Raw genomic sequence first — 24,281 nt, forward strand, 5'->3', positions numbered from 1 at the left:
AGTGCCTCATCTTTCTCCCTCCTCTCCCCCTCCTGCCCACTAAGTTCTTTACAAATATCTGGGAACAGAAGGGATTGCTGTCAATATTCTGCGCTGCTTGCCACTAACTCAGATCTCCAACATGCCAGGGAGGGAAGGAAGATGCTGATGATTCTTCCCTGTCACTCACAGAAACCAGCCAGCTCAATGACACCCCAAGGTCACACAGCACTGGCCAGACCTGCTGTTCTCCTGCCTAGCTCCTCCCTCCCACTCTGTCCTCCTCCATGGTTTGCCCTGGGTATGGGGGAAACCAGGTAAGGGGAGGAGTTCCTCGCCACTTCCCCATGGAGCCAAAGGGCTTCGCCCCACTGGAAAATCCCCAGACACTGATATGGACTGAGACCTGGAAGAGTCATGAACTCAAAAAGCAAGTTCACATCAGAGGTCAATGGCTGTGCCCCAGGAGGGGGGGCTCTCTGTGCAGGCTGCAGCTGCCCATCTCTGATGTGTTCTCCCCACACCCATCCTGATACTGACGTCTAGACCAGCAGCCAGGAACTGGCGTCACCATCCTCCTGTCCCCCAGACACTCGTCTCACCGCCACCACCCGTGAGCAACCATTCCGGGGCCTGACATTCTGTCGGCTTCACACCAGCTCCCAGGGCCCAGCCAGGAGCGCTTCCTGGATAAAATATTAAACATGCAAATCTGAGACAGTGCCTTAACGAGCGACAGACTGCACGACCACAGCCTGGCAAAGGAGACGCACGCCGTCCGGGGGTGGGGGGGTGAGAAGTATATATAGATATAGACTTTGGATCTATCTGTGCAACGTGTGTATAAGGCAGAGAACAGCAGGGATGGAAAACTACAGCAGCAGCTTCCAGCTCGGGTGGCCTGAGGTCGGCAGAAGGCTGCTGGGGAGGGAGGGTCAGGAGGGAGGATCCCCAAAGCCCAGCTCAGAGTGGAGGATGACAAAAGCCCTTTGTGCTTTGATTCTGCGCAGAGGGGGCCAGAGACTCAGGGGAACAAGCATTTGGTTTTGGAGAAGGAAGTTGGCTAGAGGCAAGGTCTCAGGGAGGAAGTAAAGAAAGGTGAGAGACGGAGGAGGCAGAGGCCTGGGGAGTCACAGGGAGAACACCTCAACTCCCCCGTGGCACTGGGGGTTCTTTAATACACTGTGCACACTGGCCGTGGGGTCATGGAGCTCATACAGCATGGTGTCAACGTGGCTCCACCTTGATCTAGATGGACATGAACTTGACGATGGTGCTGCTCACACTTTAATGTGTATATGCATCAAAGGCCTTGTTAACAATGCAGATTCTGATTCAGAAGGTCTGGGTGAGGCCTGAGATTTTGCATTTCCAGCAAGTCTCAGGTGATGCCAGTGCTATTGGTCCACTGACCCCAACGGAACAGCCATGATCTACAAGGAATTAGAACGTCGAGCTCAAAGAACCCACAGGAGTCCCGAGGGGCCCAGGGTGCTGATGTAGATGGTGTCTGTCCACGGTGTCCAGCGGATCAAGGAATTAGAACCATGGGGCACCTGCCTGGGCCCAAGCTGCCATGGAACTCCCAGCCCAAAATGTCAGGGAGCCCATGGCAGCCCACACGAAGGTACCTACGGGGCCTGGAGTTGGCATGGAGCCCAGGGGTTCTTAAGCTAACTAATATAGGGCCCGCATTGCTCCAGAGTATCATGCAGCCCACGAGGAATCAGATGGAAGTGGAGCCCGCTTTGGCCCAGAGTGAGATGGAGCCCACAGTAGCCACAGGGGTCTGCACTGACTTGCAACCACAAAGGACTAAGGTGATGCCCTGGTGGCCCAGGGTGACATGGAGCTCACAAGGGCTTGGGCTGATGTGGCCCTCGAAACAGCCCCTGAGCTAAAGAGGGCTCCAGTGGGGGCCCCGGACAGAGCAGGGGGCTCTCCACAGCCTCTCCAGGATGCAGAAGGCAGGAAAGGAGGGGCTGCAGGAGGCAGCAGAGGGGAGGGGCAGGAGCCAAGGAGTATGCCAGCTCCCGGGCTGCTGTGAGCCTGCTTGCTGTGGGCTGGGTGGTACTTGGCTGGGCCCCGGGTTGGAAGGTGTCGAGAGAGAAGGTGCTGCTGCTGCTGCTGCAACAGCTCAGATGGAGGAGGAAGTGGGAAGCTGGAGGCAGGGCAGGCACGGGGCCCTGACACGGGGAGAGCACATCCTCCCTAGAAAGGCCTGGCATCGGGAAGGGCCCACTGCCCTCTCCAGGGCCCTGGCATTCAGACTCCCTGTTCCCATTATACCTGAGGACATGGGGGGTTCTGGGGTTAGGGCTTAGGGATCCCAGCTCAAGGGGTGTCTAGCACTAGGGGAGCAGATAAAAGAGCATCTCCCTGGTTTGGGGGAACTCTGGTCCCAGAGGAGTAAGAATTCTCACTCCGTGGGGTAAGAGACCCTTCCCATGCAGCCAGGCCCCTGGGCAGAGTGCCCTGATACTGTTGTGTCCTTGCCCAGTGTGAAAAAATGCCAGTTCCCCCTCCCCATGTCCCCAAAGACCCCTCAGCAGTATCTGGAGACAGATGCCCTCCATCTTTTTCTTAACCAAATCTAACTCTCGCTCTCCCATCTGATCAGACATCCCTCAGCCCTCTTCCCTACCCAGGTGAGGAACTACTCGGGGTCCACCTGCATCTGCTCTTTATGTCTAGGTGGAGGAGAGGAGGAAGGGATGGATGGAGGGGTGTTGCTATGGCATCTTGCTACAGCAGATCTCGTAGTATCAGGCAGGAGGAACACCAGGCTTTTTAACAAGGTTTTAGAGAGATTTTTCTTAACCAAAGCCCCACACACAGCTGGCTGCTACATGCAACCTCTGGCCCCCCCAACCCACCAGCCTCAGGCCAAGAGACCCCCAACATCCAACCTCTCCGCCTCTCTGCCTGCCTCCCCACCTCCATTCCCGGTCCCTGGGTGATAAGGTTCTCCACATCTCTCACTTCTTTCTTTGGCCCCCTCCCTCAAGGGCAGGTATTCTGAAGAGGCTGGGGGCTTTCAGGTCCAAGGGTACCTTTCCCTGCCCTCTCCGCCCCCTCCACCCCTGCCCCCTTTCCCCACTCAGCCTGTTACTGCTGAAAAATCGATCCCTAGCTCCACTCCCACCCACGCGCTGACCTAGTTTCTGCCTCGTTGCAGAGGAGACACGTCCTTACACGCTCCTGGACGCAGAGCCGTGCATGGCCGAGACGCACGCTCCACGCGCTCGGGATAGCCTGACGCAAGAACTTACGGCGCTGCTTCCCAAACACGCTCAGACTCACGCGCGTACGCGCGCACATCCATAGACCCCCCCTCCCCAACTCAGGAACCAGTCAGTGACCCACTCACAGACACACACACAGGACCAACGGACACATGTGGACAGACATACAGGCGCTCACAAGCCACAGACAATTCCCCACGGCAGGGGCACCCCACTGCCTCCACCTCCTGCTGCTGGGTCCCCATCCTCTAGGCCAAAATAACACCCAAGGGGGCTCCTGGCTGCCACAGCCACGAGATCGGGATCACCCCCACCCTGAGAATGTATCCTGTCTCCCCTCCTCCCTCCAGGGTGCCCACCTTCCGGAACTGTAGGTGCCTTATTTCCCTGTGACAGGACCCTGTACTTCCACGGCAGGGGCCAAAGGCGGGGGACACTCCCCATCTGTTTTCACAGCCACAAACAAGGTCCTGTGACCTGGGTCTGTGGAGATCACAGGTTGTGGGTAAGGCATCCCCTCTGTGGGGCCTTTAGAATCTTAATCCCTCTCAGCTGTTTCTCTTAAAACAAATGCTGAATTGCACAGGTAGGGAAATGAAAGGCTTTGTAAATGGTCAAGCTCCACGACATACATGTAAGAGGTCGTTGTTTATTCGGCCTGCTGATGTCTGTGTGCTGGGCAGAGGGAAGGCTCAGGCCGCCGTCCACCCTGCTTTTTCTGGGAGATCGCCCCGCCCACATCCCTCATATTTCAAAGACTCTGGCTCTTGGCTCCTAGAATGCCTCTCCAACCCAAGTCTTGCTGTCATCTTGGGCAGCTTTGGGGTCCCTGCAAAACCCAAAGAGTAGGCAGCCTCCATGGGCCAAGCTTCCCTTCTTCCAGGCCTCAGTCTCCCTGCTTCCACCGCCTCTGCTCTGTGCCCTCCTGACCCCTTCGCGCTCTCACACTTCTCAATTTTCTGCTGAGATCTTGCCCCGACCCCGCCTTCAACTTCGTTCCCCATCCAGCCCCTGGATCCACCCCTTCATACCCTCACTCCTGGACTCCCTCTGCCTGCAGTGGAAAGAACTCCCACCCTGGGCCCACCCACCTGCCTGCTGCACTCCTGGACCCCAGCCTTAGAGGCTAAGCTCAGCTGGAAAAAGCCCCTACACCCCAGAAGTTGGTACCTCCACCAATTCCCAGTTTCCAACTGTCTCTGTATTGTAGGCAGATTCCTTCTGTCAGCTTTACTTTCTCTGAGCAGCTCCATCCTCCACCCAACTCAACTAACTCTTCCCCGCCCCACACTGTGCCCCTCAACCTCGTCCTGCTTCTCAGAGAAAAGGGAAGCTCTCTAGAAAGGACTCCCTTCCTCTCCCACAGCTGCGAACACGCCTTGGAACACAGATTTCCTGCCCTGTCTACCTAGCTTTGGGTCCCAGCCCCTCCCCCTCCAAGGAGGCCTCACTCCCTCACTCATCATTTTTCCAGTGTCTTCAACCCCTCCCTCTCCCCCAGCTCCACTGTAATCATGCTTGATCCCGAGTCCCCTTCTAGATCCTTCCCCATCTCCTTCCTTTCCTTCACATCCAACTTCCTCAAGAGACGCCTACACTTGCTGAATCTACTTCTTTATGGCCCGTTTCACCCATCCATCCCCCCAGCCCACCCCCCCACTGCTGCCCTGGAAGAGCCACTAGAGTCACCAGTCACCTCCTAGTTACCAAGGCTGGTGGATGTTCTTCACCCCTTATTTTATCTGATCCTTATGCAACATTCAACGCAGCTCCCACTTTCTCTTAATACACTCTCCTCCCTTGCTTCTCATGCTAGTTAGGATAAGTGATATTGCATTCGTCAGGTTCACTTTTTATTTTATTGTATTTTAATTTTATGTTGTACCAGTTAAGTTAATAACTTTTATTAGGCTAATTAGTTACATTAGTTGGGTTAGGCTAAATTGTATTAGCTTAGCTGAGTTGTATTAATTAGGCTAAACTCCCATAACGAAGAGATCCAAAAAAGACAGCTGCTCAAAGAATATAAAGTTTCTTTCTCGTTCTGAGTGAACAGTCCAGGTCCATGAGGACCTCCCCTGCAGTCATTTGGATATCCAGGTTACCTCCGTGGTGTTGCTGTACTGCCCCCTAGGGCTTATCCGTGACTGAAAACCAAAGCTCGGGGACTGCCTTGTGGTGTTCCAGCCTTGGCAAGGGGAAAGGGAGTGTAGAGGGGATATACCTGGGGTCTTAAAGCCCAGGCGGAGAAGGCTTCACTCATCATTGGCAGGGCTCGCTTCGCCTTGGCTTCCCACTGCTGGGGATGAAAGCACACGGCCACATCTGGCAGTGGGGAGCTGGGAAGCGAGTTCACGCACAGGAGCGCAGATGCTGGGGGATGACCAGCAGGGCTCGCCAGAGCTTCGATGGCATGTCTCCGACCTCCCGGCCCTTACTCTCATCTTAGTTAATGTCCTGCAGGGTTCGATTCTTGGATCTCTTCCCACTAGACACACATTCCCTGATCATTCTTGTCCAGTCATATGCTGATGACTCCAAACGTTTCCATCCCCAGCCCAGATCTCCCTCTTGAACAGCAGACCCACCTGGGTACCAGGGTCAAAAGCTGGGATTCAAACTAGACTCCTCCCTGCCTTCACCCCACACTCCATCCCTCACCAAGGCCCGGCAATTCTGCTTTATAAAGGCCTCTCCTCTCCTTCTCCCTGCAGACTCCCTCGTTTTCTCTCACAGCCTCCAAACTCATCTCCTGGCCTCCGCCCACCCCACAATACTTCACACCATCCTCCAGTGATGCGTGGGGCTTCAAGGTCCAATCCTGACCCTCTTCTCGTCCCACTTCTTAGTCTTTCCCTGAGCCCCACATCCAGCCTCCCCACCTCCATTCCCAAGGACACCCAGGTAACTCACACAAGTACATCTCTGACTCCCCCCACTTCCCTGAGCATCAGACCCACTTGAATGCCTCAAGGGCACCTTGGACTCTACATGCCCAAATCTGAGCGCAGAAGGTTCCCCTTTCTCCCACCCAGCCAGTGTTTCCTGTCTCACTGCCGATCCAGCATCTAAAGCCAGAGTCCCAAGGCTTGCTCTTGTCACCTCCCTCTCCCTTATCCCCGCGATCTAACCCTCACTACATCTGGTCAATTGCACCTTCATCCCCTTTACTCGACATCTGCATCCCTGTCCCCCCCACCCCCCCGCCCAAGCCCCGCATTAATCCTCCCAGCCAGGCCACCATCACCTCTTGCCTGGACTCTGACAGTAGCCTCCTCACCAATCTCCCTACATCTGCCTTTGTCCCCGTTGTCCACACTGATGCCACAGTGATCCTCTCCAAATGCCATAAATTTGATTGTCACAGCCCTACTTAAAAGCCATCTCTGTCTTCCCATGCTGTCAGAACGGGTCACAGTCCTTCCCTTGGCCTACAAGACCATACAGGACCTGGCCCCACCTGGTCTCTCCCCTGACTGGGCTCTGGCCACACTAGGTTCTTTGCTGTGCCTCGCTCCCTTCAGCCCAGGAACCATTACCCACACTGTCCCCTCTGCCTGGAACACTCTTCCCCTCTCCTTGTTGTTATTCCAAGCTCATCTCAAGGATCATTTCCCCAGAGAAGCCTCTTCTGCTCTCCCTGACCAGGGTGAGCCCTCCTGGCACAGCCCCTGGCCCCTCGCACTTGTCTGCTTCACAAGCGTAGTCTCAGCTGTGTAATCATTGATGATGACCGGTCACACACACACACACACACACACACTCCACAAGAGGGTCGGGACCCTGCCCATTCTGCTCTCACTGTTGCCCTCATCTCTTGTCACATGCGCCCTGTGCTCCAGGCAATAGGATCTGTTCAAGAGGCCCACTCACACAAGTCACGAACGCCTCCCTACCTCTCAAGCCTCCACTCACATAACTCCTTCCTGACTTGCTCCATTGTCCCCTCAGCCGCACGAATCTCCATCTCCAGGCTGGTCATGCTGTCCTATGACTGCTCACTTGTCTCTCTCCCTTACTAAGCTGTGAGCTCTGGGGAGGGAAATATGAGGGTTTTGTCATTTCTTATCTCTAGCCCTTAGCCCATTGTCCAGGACAGTTAATGCCTGAGTAAATGTTAGCTTTCTTCACTGCCCCTCCCAATTCCTTTAAAAGCGTGCCACACAGCTTGATACTCAAAGCTAAAAACTGGAAATGACCCAAACATCCATCAACAGAATACATCAATTGTAGAATATTCATACAATGAAACCCTACTACATGGCAATGAAAAGAGTAAACTACTGGTACACACAACAGCATGATGAAGCCCAGATGCATAAGGTTGAACAAAAGAAGCCAGACTCCCAAAGTACCTTCCATTTCTACCAAGGTCAAAAACAGGCAAAAGAAATCTGTGGTGACTGAGGCAGTGTGGTGTTTATCTGGGGGCAGGGGGGGAGGTTGGAGGGGATTGACTGGGAGTGGTCCTGGCAAAGCTTCCCAGATGGCTGGAAATGTTGCTCACCTAGACCTGGGTGGTGATCACACAGGTATGTCCATATGTAAATTTTAATCAAGCTGGATTTTTTGTGCGCTTTAAAGTAGATAACTTTACCTCTTTTTTTAAATTGAAGAGGTAGGAATTTTTTTTTTTAAGAAAACTTTAGCTGTATTTATTATTTTGTGGCTGCGTTGGTCTTTGTTGCTGTGCATGGGCTTTCTCTAATTGTGGTGAGTGGGGGCTGTTCTTCATTGTGGTGGCTTCTCTTGTTGCAGAGCACGGGCTCTAGGTGCGCAGCTTCAGTAGTTGTGGCTCACAAGCTTAGTTGCTCCGAGCCATGTGGAATCCTCCCAGACCAGGGATTGAACCCGTGTCCCCTGCATTAGCAGGCAGACTCACAACCACTGGGCCACCAGGGAAGTCCCTACCTCTATTTTTTAAGTGCTATAATTTCACAACAAATCATGGATAACAGACTTCTTGTGTCTGACAGTCACTTCCTGGTACAGAGTCCCTTGATTTTAGGTGGTGATGGCTGAAGCTCAGAGAGGATAAACCATTTAGGTGGAGTCACCAAGCACATCTGTGGAAAGCCCATATCCAGAGGAGGGGTCTGCGCATGCAACCAAAGTCTCCTCAGGGGCAGGCTCTGTGTCTTTGTGTTTCTTGCACAGAGCTCTGTGGTCTCCAAATATTGGTGGGGGGCTACCCCCGGTCTGTAACTGGTTGCTACTGGGATGGTCAAACATGGCAGCAGTGTGGTCATTAAAAGCACCAACTCTAGGGACTTCCCTGGTGGCGCAGTGGTTAAGAATCTGCCTGCCAATGCAGGGGACAGGGGTTCGATCCCTGGTGCAGGAAGACCCCACATGCTGTGGAGCAACTAAGCCCATGTGTCACAACTACTGTGCTGAAGCCTGCGTGCCTAGAGCCCATGCTCCACAACAGGATAAGCCACTGCAATGAGAAGCCCATGCACCGCAATGAAGAGTCGCCCCCACTTGCCGCAACTACAGAAAGCCCATGTGCAGCAACAAAGACCCAATGTAGCCTAAATAAATAAATAAATTTTTAAAAAAAGAGCACAGACTCTAAGGGCACAATCCTGTAGTTGTGTGGGCTTAACCTCCCATACCTCAGTTTCCTCATCTGCAAAATGGGGATTATTATAGTACCTACTTCATGTTCTGAGGATTAGATGAGTGACTAAACGTAAAGCCCTTAGAACAGTGCCTGGCCCCAAGCCATGTAAGTGTTTGCTACGATAACCTCTATTAGGGGAAAACCCAGACAGACAGTCCAGAGTTAAGCTCTGCTCTGCCACTGGCTGTGCCACCTCAAGCAAGTGGATTAACCTCTCTGAGCTTCCATTTCCTCAATTATTAAACAGAGCTAATAATACCTATGTAATGTTACAAAAGCAAAATAATGTATGCAAAGCCCCCAGCTAAGTTCCTTGTGTGCAGGGATCATGTCTTACACATCCCTCTTCCCAAGCCCCAGCACTGGGAGGTGCTTAATTGCTTGGAAGAGTTATCCCTTCCCCACTCATCCTTCTCCTGCATCCATCCTCCTTCTGGCGCTAGCAGACAGCAACATCTAGTGGACAACTCTAGAACTTCATGCTGGCCAAGTTCCACTCGCCAAGCTGGGAGCAGTCCTTTAAATAAGCCTTTTAAAATATGCACTCTGCATTGGACAAGTATTCATTAGGCACTTGCTGTGTACAGGACATGGATCAGGACCTAAATAAAATGAAGCAAGAGATACAAGACGACTGTAGAGGGGTGCAAGAAAGAAAATCACACCCGATTATAACCCTATCATCAATACCCTAATTTTTTATCGTAAAGAAAATACATAGGGGGACTTGACACACTGAACAGTGTCTTCTCGGGAAGTTTTTGCATTTGCACTAATGATTTCCAAGTGGCTGCTTCATGTCAATGACTCTCAGTTAAGGCAAAAGCAATGAAATGAAAACTTAGGTCAGAAAGGTGATTCCCTTAGGGTAGCCTGACTAGCTTCCCAGGTTCTCCATGGAGAGGAGGAGTGGGAGTGTTTGGCTCCAAAGCCTGTATTCTTCCACCACACTTCACTACCCCTCCCTCAGACATAAAAGAGTGAAGGGGGTCTAGTGGTGACACAGATGACATCCAACCGCAGAAATCAAAGAAGACTTCACGGAGGAGATGGCATCTCACATGGGGAATGAAGGCAGAGAAAGGGTAGGTGACCTGGGAAGGAAGGGCATTCTGGTGTGATGGACCACACGGTATATAAAGTGAAGTAACAGGGAAAGCCTGGACAGGAGAGTTAGGTCCAAATCATAGAGGGCCCCAATGACAGGCCAAGGAGGCTGCATTTAATAAAATCAGGGGACCCACTGAATAAGAAGGTAACCTGATCCTAGGGGGTGGTCAGAGAAAAACCAGAGATCCAGAAACTAGTTAGGTAGCACTGCAAGAGTCCAGACCAGACTCGTGGGAGTTGCACCATGATGGAGAGAATAAGAGATACTGGTGAAACTAGAAGAAGGGGGAGGTTCAGAAATTGATAGTAGTAGGTCAAGTGGGAGAACCCAGGGGAGAATTCAAGGTGCTGAGTCTTGGGGAGGTGATAAGGAGAAAGGCACAGCTATACCTTGAATATGGACTTGACCAGGAAGGGACTGAGGTGAGCATGGGGTTGAGACAGCGAGCTGGGTCTTCAACAGGGACAATGTGAGTTGTGAAGACTTGGCATCAAAGTTCAGGGGAGGAGCTGGGCTGGAGGGAGAGGAGGCAGGTACAGTCATTTGGGAGTCATTTACCTATGCCTGTGCCAGCTGAAGACGGGAGAAGACAAAAGAAATCATGTGGGGAGTTATGGGGGCAGAGAGTAGACGCCACTTGGACATCATTGGTCTGCCTCTTTTTAAAGCTTCCTCGGGACAGAGGAAGATGAGGAGGCACCGAAGACAGAGGGAACTTTGGAGAGAAAACCAGGAGACACTGGTGCACACCCAGCAGTGTCACAGGTCATGGAGTGATTCAGGGGTCAGGGTGGCCGGGAGGCAACCATTGGATTTGTGGTTGGGGGTTGTCATGGGTGACCCTGGAAAGAACAGTTTCGGGGGCAGAAGTCAAGCCACAAGATTTAAGAGGCAAGAGGCAGAGGGTGTGGTGCAGCTGAGGCTCCCAGGAGGAGGAAAGTGATGGTGAGCAGAGCTGGATTAGGGGGAGGCAGGCGAGGTGCATTGGGAACAAAACTTAAGGAGGCTCTCCCTCTCAGGGTCCCCAGGTGGTCCTGATGAGGAGCGGCAGACACCTGGTCCCAGAGGTGTTGAGAGGTGGAGACCCTCTGAGACTAAAGGAACTGAGAACGCAGGAAGGGAACTTAGAGACCCAGACAGAACCTAAGATCGTCCGACCTCCACATCCAGGCAAAAACATAGTGACCAGTGGTAGAGCCTCGGAGGACATGAAGGGTGGGGGAAGGGAGGGATGGAAGGAGGATGCTCTGAGAATCTGGGATCAGGGGCTGGGAACACTGAGAGAGACACACAGAGTGGAGGAAACCAGGGAGGCAGGGAGAGCTTCCTCCGGACCCTCCTGGGGGGATTCCCCCTACCCTGCCTCCGTAAGTGTTAGGAGAGAGAGTCCCGGCATCCTGGAGTCAGCCTGAGGAAAGCAAGGGGTCCAACTCTACCTTTCCCCAGGCTGCTCCAACTCAGGGAGGCTTGTGGCCCCAGCTCAAGAGGGGCTGTACCCCACACCCACGCAGCACACCACAGTACATGCTTCCTTCCCCCAGGAAGTCTGAGCAAGTTCCTCCATCCTGGGACTTAGTTTCTGTAGTGGGCTGAATGGTGGCACCCAAAAAGAGAAGTCCCCTCCCTAACTCCACTGCCCCCAGAACCTGCGAATGTGACTTATTTGGAGAAAGGTCTTTGCAGATGTAATTAAATTAAGGTTGTTAAGATGAGATCATCCTGGATTATCCACGTGGGCCCTAAATCTAATGACAAGTGTCCTTATAGGAGACAGAAGAGGGGAAGGCCACGTGAAGTCGGAAGCAGAGATCAGAGTAAGGCAGCCACAACGCAAGGATACCTGGAGCCACCAGAAGCTGGAGGGAGGCAAGGGATTCTCCCCTAGAGCCTCTGGAGGGACCACAGCCCTGCAGTCACCTTGATTTCAGAGTTCTAGCCTCCAGAACTGTGAGAGAATAAATTTCTGCTGTTTCAAGCCACCAGGGTGTTAGCAGTTTGCTGTGGCAGCGCTGAGAAACTAATATAGTTCCCTATTCTGTAAAATGAGTAGAAAGATTCTAGGGACACCTCCAGCCCTAAGATTCTCCAAATTAAACCATTCAGCAAGGAGAGGAGTTCCAGGTCTGGCCAATAGGTGTGTTTTTTTTTAACTCACTGCCCAGCCCCCTTCCGGGTTGAGGATTAATACTTTGACTTGAAGGAGGAGGGAAGCCAAAGGAACTGCATCCCCTCCCACTCCTCAGAGAAGAAGGAAGAGTCCCAGAAGGGTATTTCATGACCCACCACTCCTCTCCTTCACCCAGAGCTCACGCCATCCCGCCCAGGCTCGTCGAACGGGCCAAAACTGACCCAACCAAAAGCAAGGAGCTCTTTAAAAACAGGAGTCTGTCTTTCTGAATTTCTCCTTGCAAACCTCGCCCTCTCTTCTCAGCGACTCTCTCCCCACCCCTCATGTCTGCCTTCTTCTTCGGCCTTCCCCATTCTTGGGGGGCAAGATAAGATGGATACCCCTGAAGCAGGGGAATGGAAGGCACTCCCCCACCCTCCTCCCTCCTCCCCATAACACAGCTGGAGGGGGAGGGGAGGTCAGCAGGGTTCATAAAGGCCAGATGTTGAGGAGAAAGAGAGCAGTGCCCAGCCCACCCCCACCCACCCCACCCCCACCCTCAGCAAAAGAAAAATTCAAAGAGACAGCTTTTAAAACAAACAAAACTTTTGTGCTTCAAAACAGTTTTTCTCAAGAATCTGCTCTATGCAAACATTAACAACTTTTTACAAAGCATTTTCACAGAAAAGGAGACAAGTCCTTCCCCAGGATCACATGTGGGAATTGTTCCTCCCTTGTCCTGTCCTGGGGAAAAGGGGACGATATTCACTAGTATGGGCAGAAGGGTCACTGGGTCCCGCAGTTGTTGTGCAGGTCGGCAACCCCCAGGTTCCCCTCACACCTAAACTTGGAATGTCCCTAAGAGCTAAACTCCCCAGACCTCACCTGGGTGGAGGAGAAAGCAATTCCACTCCCCTCTGACTCGCTCCCCTCCCCCAGGAAAACAGAACTTCTGACCTCAAAACTAATCCCCTGGCCCTGCCCCTTTCGGATCCATCAGGTCCCTGACAACTCCTAAACTGCCTGAAGTTGGGTGGGGGGAGGATGCTAAAGGTTCCTCAGCCCAGTTCCCATCCAAACCCAAACTGTGCACCTTCAAACCCCACTGGACCTTGGGGTTAGGCCAAGAGCCCTTTCATTTACCCTCTCCCCAAGGAGCAGCTTGTCTTGTTTCTAGCCTTGAAGGGGGCTGAGTTTGGGTGTCCAAAGCATGGACCCAGGCCTGCCCTCTACCTTCAAGTGGAGAGGACCTGGGAAGGCAACTTGTTTGGTCTGATTTTATTGATTACTTCCACCTTCCATTACTTTCCCTGGGATGGTCTCTGGCCCCTTCCCCAGGCAAAGTCTGCACTTTTGAAGGGGAGGAGGTCCCTCAGCCCTGTGCCTCCTCAAATGAGGAGTAAACCGGGGGAGGGGGCTGACTTATGGGGGTGAGGGCGAGTCCTTTTTTACCTATCAGACCTTATAACCTGAAAGCAAACGGGTAATATTGAAGAGGGTAACTCCAAAACTGGACAAAGGGAAAAGGTTGGTGGCTGAGAGTGAAGATCAGTAACTAGGGGTCACTTGACTTGGGGGTCCCTAGGAAAAGAACCGGAAGGGGGTAATCTTCCCCTTGCCTAAGCTGCTCCCTCCCCCATGAAGGCTGCAGTGGTGCTAGGAGACTAGGGAAGGCTTGAGGGGAGTGAAGGGTTAAAGGCCTGGGATGCCCCCAGGGAGCTGCCAATCACCTCCCCACCCCCACCCCAGCACCCCCCCCCCCCCCCCCAATCCCCAGGCTGGCCCACAGAAACAACCGGTTTGTCCATCACCAAGGTCTCTCTCCCTCTTTTTTGCCCCTTGTCTTTGAGCTGTAGCCTCCTCGGCTCCCCCTAGGGTGAAGGCCCTGCCCCCAAAGATCCGAAATGGAAGAGGGGAGAGATTGGAATCTATGTCTTTAAGCCTTTTTCGGTTAAGCTTTCTCCCTTGGTTCGTCTCCGAAGGATGAGGGGGAGGGGGTGTCACCCCAACCAGTTAGGTGCTTGAAGATCACTGTCATCTGAGGTCCCTCTGACCGCAGCCCATAAAACCTAAAGAGGACAGGCAAAGGTGAGAAATGAGGCTCCGTCCTCGACCCCGCAGTTTGGCTGTGGCCCCCACTTTTCCCCCTTGGCAGAAGAGGTCTCACGCTCAGAGTTGCTCCAGGTTGACCCCCCAGAACTTGAGGCCAGGGGGCTCAGGGACAGCGGGACCCCCTATCTGCCACCTCCACAGCGGGTGGGCAGGCGGGGGCTTAGAGTCTCCCTGGAGGCGAAGCGAAGAGGCCGGCCCTAAGTCTCCGTCCTCCCCTACCACCAGGGCCGGGGGGCAGGGGAAGCAGTCGAGGAGGCTGAAGGTGCTGGTGGTGGGGAGCGTCGGTGCAGGGCGGCGGGGCTGCGCGCTGCGTTGGGGGGGCGCGGGTCGCCGGCGTTTCTTGGCGGCTCCCCGGGCGGGCCCTTTGGCTGGGGGCCGCTCGGGCCCCCGGCGCAAACTCGGAGTGTCGAGGGCGAAGCCCTTCGCGTAACACCAAAGTTTCGAGCGGCGGATCAGACGATCGAAATGTTCCTGGCGGAGATCGCCGGGCGCGGCCGGAGCTTCGCCGGCCGTCGAGGGACTGGCGGCCGGTGCCTCGGGGGCGGCCTTCGGGGGGGTTTCATCGACCGCGGCGGTCTGGCCCGGCGGGGGCGGCTCTGGCGCGGTCCCCGGCGCCGCGGGCTCAGAGGAGAGGCCCGCAGGTGGCGGCGGAGGCCGGGAACCTGGTTCCTGATGCGGGCTGGCGGCGGGGCCAGGCTGGGAGTCGAGACCCCGGGCTGGCATAGGCGGAGCCGAGACGGAGCTGGTCGGAGATTCCCGAGGGCGCCGGGGCGCCGGGCAGCGGCCGGGAGGTACGCCGGAGCGAGCGCCGAAGTGCGGGAAACTGCCTCCGCCCTCTTCCTCCTCGCCGCGGCGCCGGCACACTGCGGCGTCGGCATCCTGGCGGGCCGGGGAGCTGGGATCGCTGGACCGCCCGGCCTGTCCCGCGAGGTGCTTCAGGCCATCCGGGGCCCAGCCGCCGGTGCACAGGGGGGCGTGAGGGCCCAGCAGCACCGGGGCCCGCGGCGCCAGCTCTCCAGGCCCCAGGCCCAGAGAGGACGCCCGGGGTTTGGCAAGGGCGCAGAAGGCAAGGGCACGCAGGCACAGCGGAGAGAACTCCTGGGTCCCCCGACGCGGCTTCCGGGGTGTGGGGGAGCAGGGCGACCCTCGCGGGGACGCCGGCACTGCGAGGCGGGGAGCGGGGCACAGAGTCTCCATGGCACCGCCCGGGGGGGTGCCCACGGCGGGGGCCCTGGTCCCAGCGGCGGGATGCCCTGGCTGCCCGAAGAGCCCACGGGCGAGGGGAACATCGCCCCCCCTCGACGGGGAGGTCTCTGCTCACGGGCGCCCCCGGCCCGCACCCCTGGGCCGCGGAGCTCTGGCCCTCTCTTCGATCTCGTCACGCGGCCCTCCCGGCGGCCGGACTCCTGGGTCCCTGCGAGTCCCGGCGCGGTCGGCCGCCCTTCCTGCCGCCACGATCCCTGTGCAGCCCAGGCGGGAGCCCCTCTTGAGTTGCCCAGAGCGCAGAGGCTGGGGAAACAAAGCGGCCGGCGGCCGCGGGAGGCGGGAAGGACCCCGGGCCCGGCACCCGGTGCCCGGGCCCAGGCGGCGGGGAGGGCGCCTTCCGCCCGCTCGGCTTCTTTCTTCCCCGCTGGCTCCCGGAGACCGCGTTATAGAGAACTGCCCCCTCGCTGCCCCAATACCAGCGCCGGGGCCGCGAGCCCGCCGCTGATTGGGCGACACTGCCTGTGACGTTGGCCTGGACCCCACCCCTTCAGCGGCGCCGCCCCCGTCCCCATTCCGCACACAGACACACACACGTGGACCCGGCGCGGCGGCGGCTGGGAGGGAGGAAAGGAGGGTGCGTGCGCGGGTGGGATCGCAACTGGCGAAATGCGCCGCTGCACGTGGCGCGGTGGCGTTCTGGTGTTTAGTCGCTGCAAAGCACTTCATTTTTCCCTTAGCAGTAATGGTTTTCGCATCCGTAAAATGGGAATGTTCATATCTACCCTCTTGGAGCAACGTGAATCAACATAGGTGAATCGCAAAGGCAAAGTTGAAAGAAAAGATGAGAGGAGGTTGTTTGAAAGCTTTGCACAGCAGGGACTCCCGCCTGCAGAGAGTGCTCCCTACCTCTCTGGTTCTGTCGCCTAGAACAGTGCCTGGCACACAGTGAGCTCAAAAAATGTTACATGAATAGTTAGGAATTCAGTGAGTGTGTGCAAAATGAAAAATAGGAAGAGATAAATTCGGAGAGGAGGAGTATTACTACACCCACGAAAGACGATAAATAGACTTTCTCAGTACCTGTTTCCATTTTTGACTTAGCTTCTAAATGGCCCCTGGAGCAAATTCTAAGGTGCTGGTTCTGCAGCCCCCCTCAAATCCCAAGACTCTGTCACGTCAGGCCTGAACTGCCAAAATGGGTTGACACCAGAGGAGGGGACACACAAACCCTCACTCATCTCCCCCAGAGAGCAAAGCAAAGAAAAAGTGAATTCCAGTAAAAAGCCTGATAATGGAGGACCATGTGCACTCAGCACATTCCATCCTCTTACCTTTATTTAGTTTCTGGAGATCCTACTATTATATGAAAATCTGTGAATGTATTTCTTCTTTGTTGTCTGTCTCTCCCGTTAGTCTGGAACTGAGCTGATGAAAACTTTGTCTTAATCACTTCTGCATCCTCACTGCCTAGAACACCTTAATAGGTGTTCAATATATATTTGTAAGTGAATGAATGAATCCCCAAAATATTTCTCTCTTAATAAAAATCAGGTTATTGGAATATAGCTGCTTCCCATCGCCAGAATGAAATATACAGAGAGATTGATATGATGACATGGAGTAAGAGTGTGTTTGTATGGGGGTGGGGAGGGGTGGTCACAGAGAGAAATACCTTATTCTGGAGCAGAGGTAAGAGAGGGTTTCTGTAAGAGGACAAATAATGCAGCTTGCACCCTGGTCCTCCTGGTGATGACAACAGAAGTATTGTTTCCCTACATGTCATCACGTAACATTTGGGAGGAAAGGGATCAGGAAGCTTTGCCTTCCCTACATCCCTTTTGCAGAGGCCAGAGGTAAAGACCCCGAGGTGGGGCTAGGGTTTGAGGAACAAGGGGGTGTCGTGTTCTGTTGCTCAAAATACTCACCCCCTAGAATCTACTGCAGAAGTCTTCAGGGAAGTTGTCATGAAGGGGGATCCTGCCAGGTCTAGACTCCAGGGTTCCTGAGCGCCAAGTGCTCTGCTCCCCCCAACCTCACACACACAGGGGAGGAAAGTTCTGGAAGCATAATGACCTTCACAGCTGTCTCTTCTGGGGGACAGTGCTGAAAACTTTCACCCTGAGACAGTAGTACCAGATTTCATTTGCTTATGGGGCAGGGAGCATGTGCTTCAGTCCGACTCTGCTCCAGACTCTTTGCAGCTAAGATGCCTGGGGAGTGGGCTTGGGCCCCACCTGCGGGAAGCTAGACTGGAAAACTCCTTTTATCCTCCTAGAGTCTCACTCATTTGCATCCTCGTGCCTAGCACAGTGTTGACACAAGGAGAGAACACTTGAAAACATTTGGCATGAATAAATGAATGAATCTTATATAACAATGCAGAAAGGGGCTCCTCTTTCTCCCACCCCGAAAGCCACCAGTCCCACAAATCTGAGTTTAGGGACTTTATTGGGTTTATTACTGAGAGTCCTTCCCTGAAGGAGGAATTCTCTCCACCTCCACTTTCCCTTTTTCCCCTTCCTTGATTCAGGCCCCCCAGAATACAGCCCGGATGTGAAAGCTCTTTGTGGGCACAGAAGCGCTATACGAACAGTAGGGATTAGTGTAACTCTCCAGCTGAAAGGACCTAGAGTCATTGAACCTCCACTGTCAGAGGGCTTGGACTGGAGGTGTCTGCTGCACGACCATGGGCAGATCACCTGGACGCTCTGAGTCTCAATGTCCCTATCAGTGAAATGGCACAACAGCAGTTTCCTCACAACGTTGTCAGGAGGGTGGAAACGATGAGAGCGGGCTGACCCAGCTGTTGCAATTCCCGTTGCCTACAGTAGAGGACACTCGACCCTGTCCTCAGCCTGCGGGTTGAGGAGGCAGCACCCTTTGCAGAAACCTCTCTTCCCCAGAGGAGAAAAAGAGGGATGACACTGGATGCTGGGTCCCATCTGACTCCTCCGGAATAAGGGACAGGAAGGGCCCCTCGAGACCTGAAAGCCAGGCTTCCCTTCCCGTGGCCCGTCTGTGTCTCACCCAGAAGGCCTGAGTTCAAGGATTTGGGAGCAGGGGACCTGCCCACTTTCCCCAGAAGAAGGCATAGCAGGGAACTGGCCCTAGTCCTCCAGCCCAATAATAATTTCTATAGTACTGACGGCATTCCCGTCTCTGTTCTAAGAGCTTTATGTTATTTAATCTCTATAATAATTCTATTAGGTACTTTTTTTTTTAGGTACTTTTTTTTCATTGAAGTATTGCTGATTTACAATGTTGTGTTAGTTTCTGGTGTTTAGCAAAGTGATTCAGTTACACATATATATGCATATTCTTTTTCATAGTCTTTTTCATTATGGTTTATTACACGATATTGAATATAGTTCCCTGTGCTAAATGGTAGGACCTTTATGTTTATTTTATATATAGTAGTTTGCATCTGCTAATCCCATACCCCTAATTTATCCCTCTTCCACCTCCTTTCCCTTTTGGTAACCATAAGTTTGTTTTCTATGTCTACGAATCTGTTTCTGTTTTGTAAGTTCATTTGTGTCATATTTTAGATTCCACATATAAGTGATATCATATGGTATTTGTCTTTCTCTTTCTGACTTATTTCACTTAGTATGATGCTTTCTAGGTCCATCCATGTTGCTGCAAATGGCATTATTTCATTCTTCTCTATAGCTGAGTAATATTCCATTGTATATATGTACCACATCTTCTTTATCCACTCATCTGTTGATGGGCATTTAGGTTGCTTCCATGTCCTGGCTATTGTAAACAGTGCTGCTGTGAACATTGGGGTGCATGTATCTTTCTGAATAATAGTTTTCTCTGGATGTATGCCCAGGAGTGGGATTGCTGAATCATATGGTAGCTCTATTTTTAGTTTTTTTAAGGAACCTCAATACTGTTTTCCATAGTGGCTGCACCAATTTATATTTCAACCAACAGTATAGGAGGATACCCTTTTCTCTACACCTTCTCCAGCATTTGTTATTTGTAGACTTTTTAATGCTGTTCATTCTGACAGTGTGAGGTAGAACCTATGAGGTAGATACTTTTAATTTTTAAAAATTTACATACTATCCAGAACCCATTTTAAGTGTCTAAGTCAATGATTTTTAGTAAATTTACAGAGTTATACAACCATCAGCACAATTCGATTTTAGAACATTTCCTGAGGAGCCCTCATCCCCACTTGCAATAACTCCCTGTTTCTACCCCAGGTGACTAAACTACTTTCTGTCTCTATAGATCTGCCTTTTCTAGACATTTCATAGAAATGGAAAGGCCATATGCGGTCTTTTGCATCTGGCTTCTTTTACAAAAAGATAATGTGTTGAGATTTATCAGTGTTGCAGCATATATTAGTAGTCTGTTCCTTTTTATTGCTGAAGTAGCCCATAGTATGGATATACCCCATTTTGTTTATCCAATCACATTTGGCTTGCTTCTACTTTTTGAATATTATAAATAATGTTATGAACTTTGGCATACAGGTCTTTATGTGGACATGCTTTTCATTTCTCTTGAATAGATAGTGAAGGGTGGGATTACAAGGCCATAGGGTAAATTCACGGTTAACTTTTAAAGAAAATGCCAAACTGTCTATTAATATCCATGTTACAGATGAGGCAAGTGAGGGACAGAGATTTTAAGTGACTTGCCAAGTTCACACTGCTAGCAAGCATCAGAATCAGCTGGGTCCCAAGGCCATGCTCATAACCATGGGTCTACCCTGAGCTGATGAATCTACGAGGGAAGCCATTTCTTGCCCCGCCACAACACAGCCACCACATTTTTGTCCATCTTGCTTCCAGAATTCCCTAAGTCAGGCTGTGCCAACCAAGAGGGCTGTATCATCCCTCAGCCAACAGCCATGCTTTGCTCTGGAAATTTGCTGAGGTTGATAGCTTAAGTTCTGAACTCAAATTGGTCTCTTCTTATTCCAGACTCCTCATTTTACCAGCAGTGTGATTGGGGACAAGTTGCTTAACCTCTGCCTTAGTTTCCTCATCTATAAAATAGAAAAAGCATCTTCCTTCATGCAATTTTAAAAAATGGTTTATTATGGAAACTTTCAAACCTATACAAAAGTAAACAGAGGAGTGTATGAACCTCCAGGTACCCAATGCTCAACTTCGGAAACATGTCAACTCAGGGCCAATCTTGTTTCATCCTATCCTCATCCATTTTCTTCCCTACTCCCATTTTTTAAAAACCAACTTTACTGAGGCACAATCTACATACAATAAAGTGCACATTTTAAGTGTACAGTCTGAATAGTTTTCACAAATGAATATATCCACACCAACCACAATTAAGATAGAGAACATACCCTATATTATCTTGAAGCAAATCCCAGATATCATATTATTTCATTCTGAAATATTTCAATACATATTGTTACAAGATAAGGACTCTTGAAAATAAACATAACCCCAACGCTATTATCAAACCTAACCAGTTAAGTCATCCTTTAACTTCAACAAAGAGCCAGTCAGTGTTCAAATTTCTAATTATTTTAAAATATTTTTTCTCTACAATTTATTCAGCTTATTTGAATTAGGATCCAAGGAAGGGTTTCAAGTGGTTGATATATCTCTTAATTCTCTTTTTAATCTATAAGTTCCTCCTTTTTTCTCTTTTTATTTTCTCCTTGCAACTTATTCATTCGTTGAAGATACCCCACTACCGTCTATATTTCCCACAGTCTAGAATTTACTGGTCACAATCCCACAGTGTCATTTAATCAAGCAACATTTATTCAACAATATTTATTAAGCATCTATTATGTATAGGATTGCCAAATTTAGCACAAAAAATACAGAACATACTTATACTAAAAAAATTATTTCTCTGTAATTCAAATTTAACTGAACAATCTATGTTTCATCTGACAGCCTTATCTATGTCATGTTGGAGGCACAGTGGTGAACAAGACAGACAAACCCCACCCCACCTCGAGGAGCTTACATTCTAGTAAACTAAAGGAAGGCAGGTAATATACCAGTAGACAACATTCCTCCTGGGGATACTGTGAGGATTAAAAGAGAAACCCATATGTTTAGCTCACGGTCCATAGAAGCCCTTGATAAATGAAGTGCTCTTAGCAGTAGCTTAGCCTTGTCCCCTTCTCCTGTTTCTTCCCTTTTCCATCCCTGCTCCACACATACATACACCCCCACCTGCCAGGGATTACTCTGGGTTTGCCCTCCTCCTGCTCTACTTCCTCTGCATGTCTGTAGTTAGTTCATTTATCTATTCACCCCACATTCCCGGAGCACCTCCCTTGTAGCAAGCCACAGACCAGACCCTGGGGACTCAGAGACAGTGGGGACACAGTCTGGCGGAAGAGATGGACATTCTAGGCTAATCTGAGAAGTACCAATAGAAGGATGACCATGGTCCTTGGAACAGTAGAGGCAGGGTGACAGTAAAAGCGGGAAGTCTTATCACAGAAGGTAATCTTCCTCTTAGGCTCTGAAGGATGGACAGAAGTACTCAGAGGAGGCATGGGAGAAGAATTCCAGCTGAGGAAACGGTAATGAGCAAGAAACATAGGCAAGCAAGTGCCTGCCTGTGTGCTGCCAACTACCAGCCGTCAACATCTTTCTCTCCTGCTAAGTAGAGGCGGCCCTGGCATTGGTCCTGTGCCATCTGCCCTCTGAGAGTCATCGCTTATTATTTCTCTTGCCAACCCCATCAGCATGTCTCGCCTATTAAAAAGCCAAATCTTCCCTTGACCCCACAGGCTCTAGCACCATCCCTCTCTTCTCCCCTTCACAGCCAAACTTCCCCCAAGAGCTGTCTACACACTGTCTTCCTTTTCACACTTCCCACTTCCTCCTCAACCCACTTCCATCTGCTTCCACCCCCACCTGCCACCGAAATAGCTCCTGTTGTGGTTCCAGTGGCCTCCATCTCATTAAAACTGGCAGGCTCTCGTCAGCCCTCCCGTCTTGACCTCTCAACAGTATCCCGCATGACTGGCCACTTCCTCTTTCTAGGAACTTTCTAGTCTCTCGCCTTCTGGGCACCTCACTTTCCTGGTGTCCTCCCGCCTCACTAGCTGCTCCCTCTTGGCCTCATTCTTCCCTCCTCAGCCCAAGCAAAGGTCAGGTTTCCTTAAGGCTCATCCAGAACTTCCCTCTTCTCTCTTGGGACACTCTTCTGTGTCTGCTGTGCAGGTACCATCCAGCCTCTCGGCTCTGACCAAGACACCCTGTGCCCTCTTGGCCTCCACCTCAGGCATTTCAAAAGCCCCACAAACCCAACCTATCTCAAACCATCAGCCTCCTCTGCCACATGTTCTGCTTTCAGGGAAACCTGTTCCAATGTGTGGCTCCTCCATCCACCTCCTCCCACAGCCAGAAACCCAGGCATCACCCTGTCACCTCCAGCCAATGCCTCAGTCAGTCACGTGGTCATTACATCCCATGCCTGCTTCTATTCAGAGCTCCACTGATTCATTCCTTCCTGGGAGAAAGCTGTTCCCCACCCCTCCAGACTGTGTGACCAGGTCAGCTTCCACCATCATCCCTCCTCGAGACCTGTGTATCTGGGACTTCCCTGGTGGTCCAGCGGTTAAGACTCTGCACTCCCAATGGTGGGGGTCTGAGTTTGATCCCTGGCCAGGGAACTAGATCCCTCATGCCACAACTAAGAGCCCACATGCTGCAACTAAAGAGCCTGCGCAGCCAAATAAATAAATTAATTTAAAAAAAAAAGACCCGTGTGCCTTTTTCTTCAAAGCATTCTCATCTGCTTGTCACTGTCCATTCTTAGTATGATTAGCAGATTATTTACCTCTCCCCTTGAAACATACCACACTCTATGTTTCAGGGGCCACATTAGATTTTGCCTTAGCTCAGTGACTAGCACATAATTGGCACTCAAATACTTTTTTTTTTCTGGCTGCATCAGGTCTTAGTTGCAGTACACGGGATCTTCATTGAGACATGCGGAATATTTCTTTGCAGCGGGCAAGCTCTTCATTGTGGCGCGTGGGCTTCTCTCTAGTTGTGGCACGTGGGTTTTCTCTTCTCTAGTTGTGGCTCACATGCTCCAGGCCACGTGGGCTCTGTAGTTGTGGCACTGGGCTTAGTTGCCTCACAGCATGTGGGATCTTAGTTCCCTGACTAGGGATCGACCTGCGTCCCCTGCATTGGAAGGCGAATTCTTTACCACTGGACCACCAGGGAAGTCCCACAAATACATTCTTAAAAATCTTTTTAATAATGCATATTTCAACCTAAAGAGAAGTAGGGAATAGTATAAAACGAACCCCTGTATACCTATTACCTAGATGAATAATTATGTTAGTAATTATTTAAAAACTTTTTTAGTTGTAGTTAATTTAAAATGTCTCACGGTGTCTTCTCTTGTTGCAGAGCACGGGCTCTAGGCGCATGGGCTTCAGTAGTTGTGGCACACGGGCTCAATAGTTGTGACTCACGGGCTCTAGAGCGTAGGCTCAATAGTTGTGGTACACAGGCTTAGTTGCTCCGTGGCACGTGGGATCTTCATGGAGCAGGGATTGAACCCGTGTCCCCTGCATTGGCAGGCAGATTCTTTTTTTTTTTTATTGGTAATTTATATCTTTTTATTATTGGAATATAATTGCTTACACTGTTGTGCCAGTTTTTGCTGTACAACAACATGCATGAATCAGCTGCATCTACACATATATCCCCATATCCCCTCCCTCTCATGACTACTTCCCTATCCCAGCCCTCTAACTCATCACCCATCATCAAGTTGATCTCCCTGTGCTATGCAGCAGCTTCCCACTAGCTATCTATTTTACAGTTGGTAGTGTATATATGTCAATGCTACTCTCTTACTTCGTCCCAGCTTCCCCTTTACAGCACCCACCCCCCAGCCCTGTGACCTCAAGTTCGC

At 51.6% G+C, this 24,281-nt stretch overlaps 1 protein-coding gene and 1 long non-coding RNA gene across 3 annotated transcripts in view; both read right to left on the minus strand.

Moving 5' to 3' along the window:
- LOC130839873 (uncharacterized) overlaps positions 1 to 24,281 on the minus strand; it is a 69,790-nt gene that overhangs the window by 15,765 nt on the left and 29,744 nt on the right. The window contains exon 3 of one of the 2 annotated variants that reach the window (XR_009049918.1): positions 13,853 to 14,137. The exons of the other annotated variant lie outside the window; for it this stretch is intronic. This is a non-coding gene — a long non-coding RNA (uncharacterized LOC130839873). Of the gene's footprint in view, positions 1 to 13,852; positions 14,138 to 24,281 lie in introns of those variants that run through there. 2 annotated transcript variants of the gene reach the window in all.
- Positions 14,131 to 15,815, minus strand: EPOP (elongin BC and polycomb repressive complex 2 associated protein). The gene has a single exon (XM_057714492.1). It carries the CDS (start codon positions 15,375 to 15,377, stop codon positions 14,238 to 14,240), a length of 1,140 nt encoding a protein of 379 aa, XP_057570475.1. The 5' UTR covers positions 15,378 to 15,815; the 3' UTR covers positions 14,131 to 14,237.

Source organism: Hippopotamus amphibius, chromosome 17 (genome assembly GCF_030028045.1).
Source record: "Hippopotamus amphibius kiboko isolate mHipAmp2 chromosome 17, mHipAmp2.hap2, whole genome shotgun sequence".
Lineage (NCBI taxonomy): Eukaryota > Metazoa > Chordata > Mammalia > Artiodactyla > Hippopotamidae > Hippopotamus > Hippopotamus amphibius.

What these genes read in the sequence shown, in the direction of transcription:
- EPOP (XM_057714492.1), bottom strand. Translation starts at nt 15,377, where the DNA reads ATGGAGACTCTGTGCCCCGCTCCCCGCCTCGCAGTGCCGGCGTCCCCG.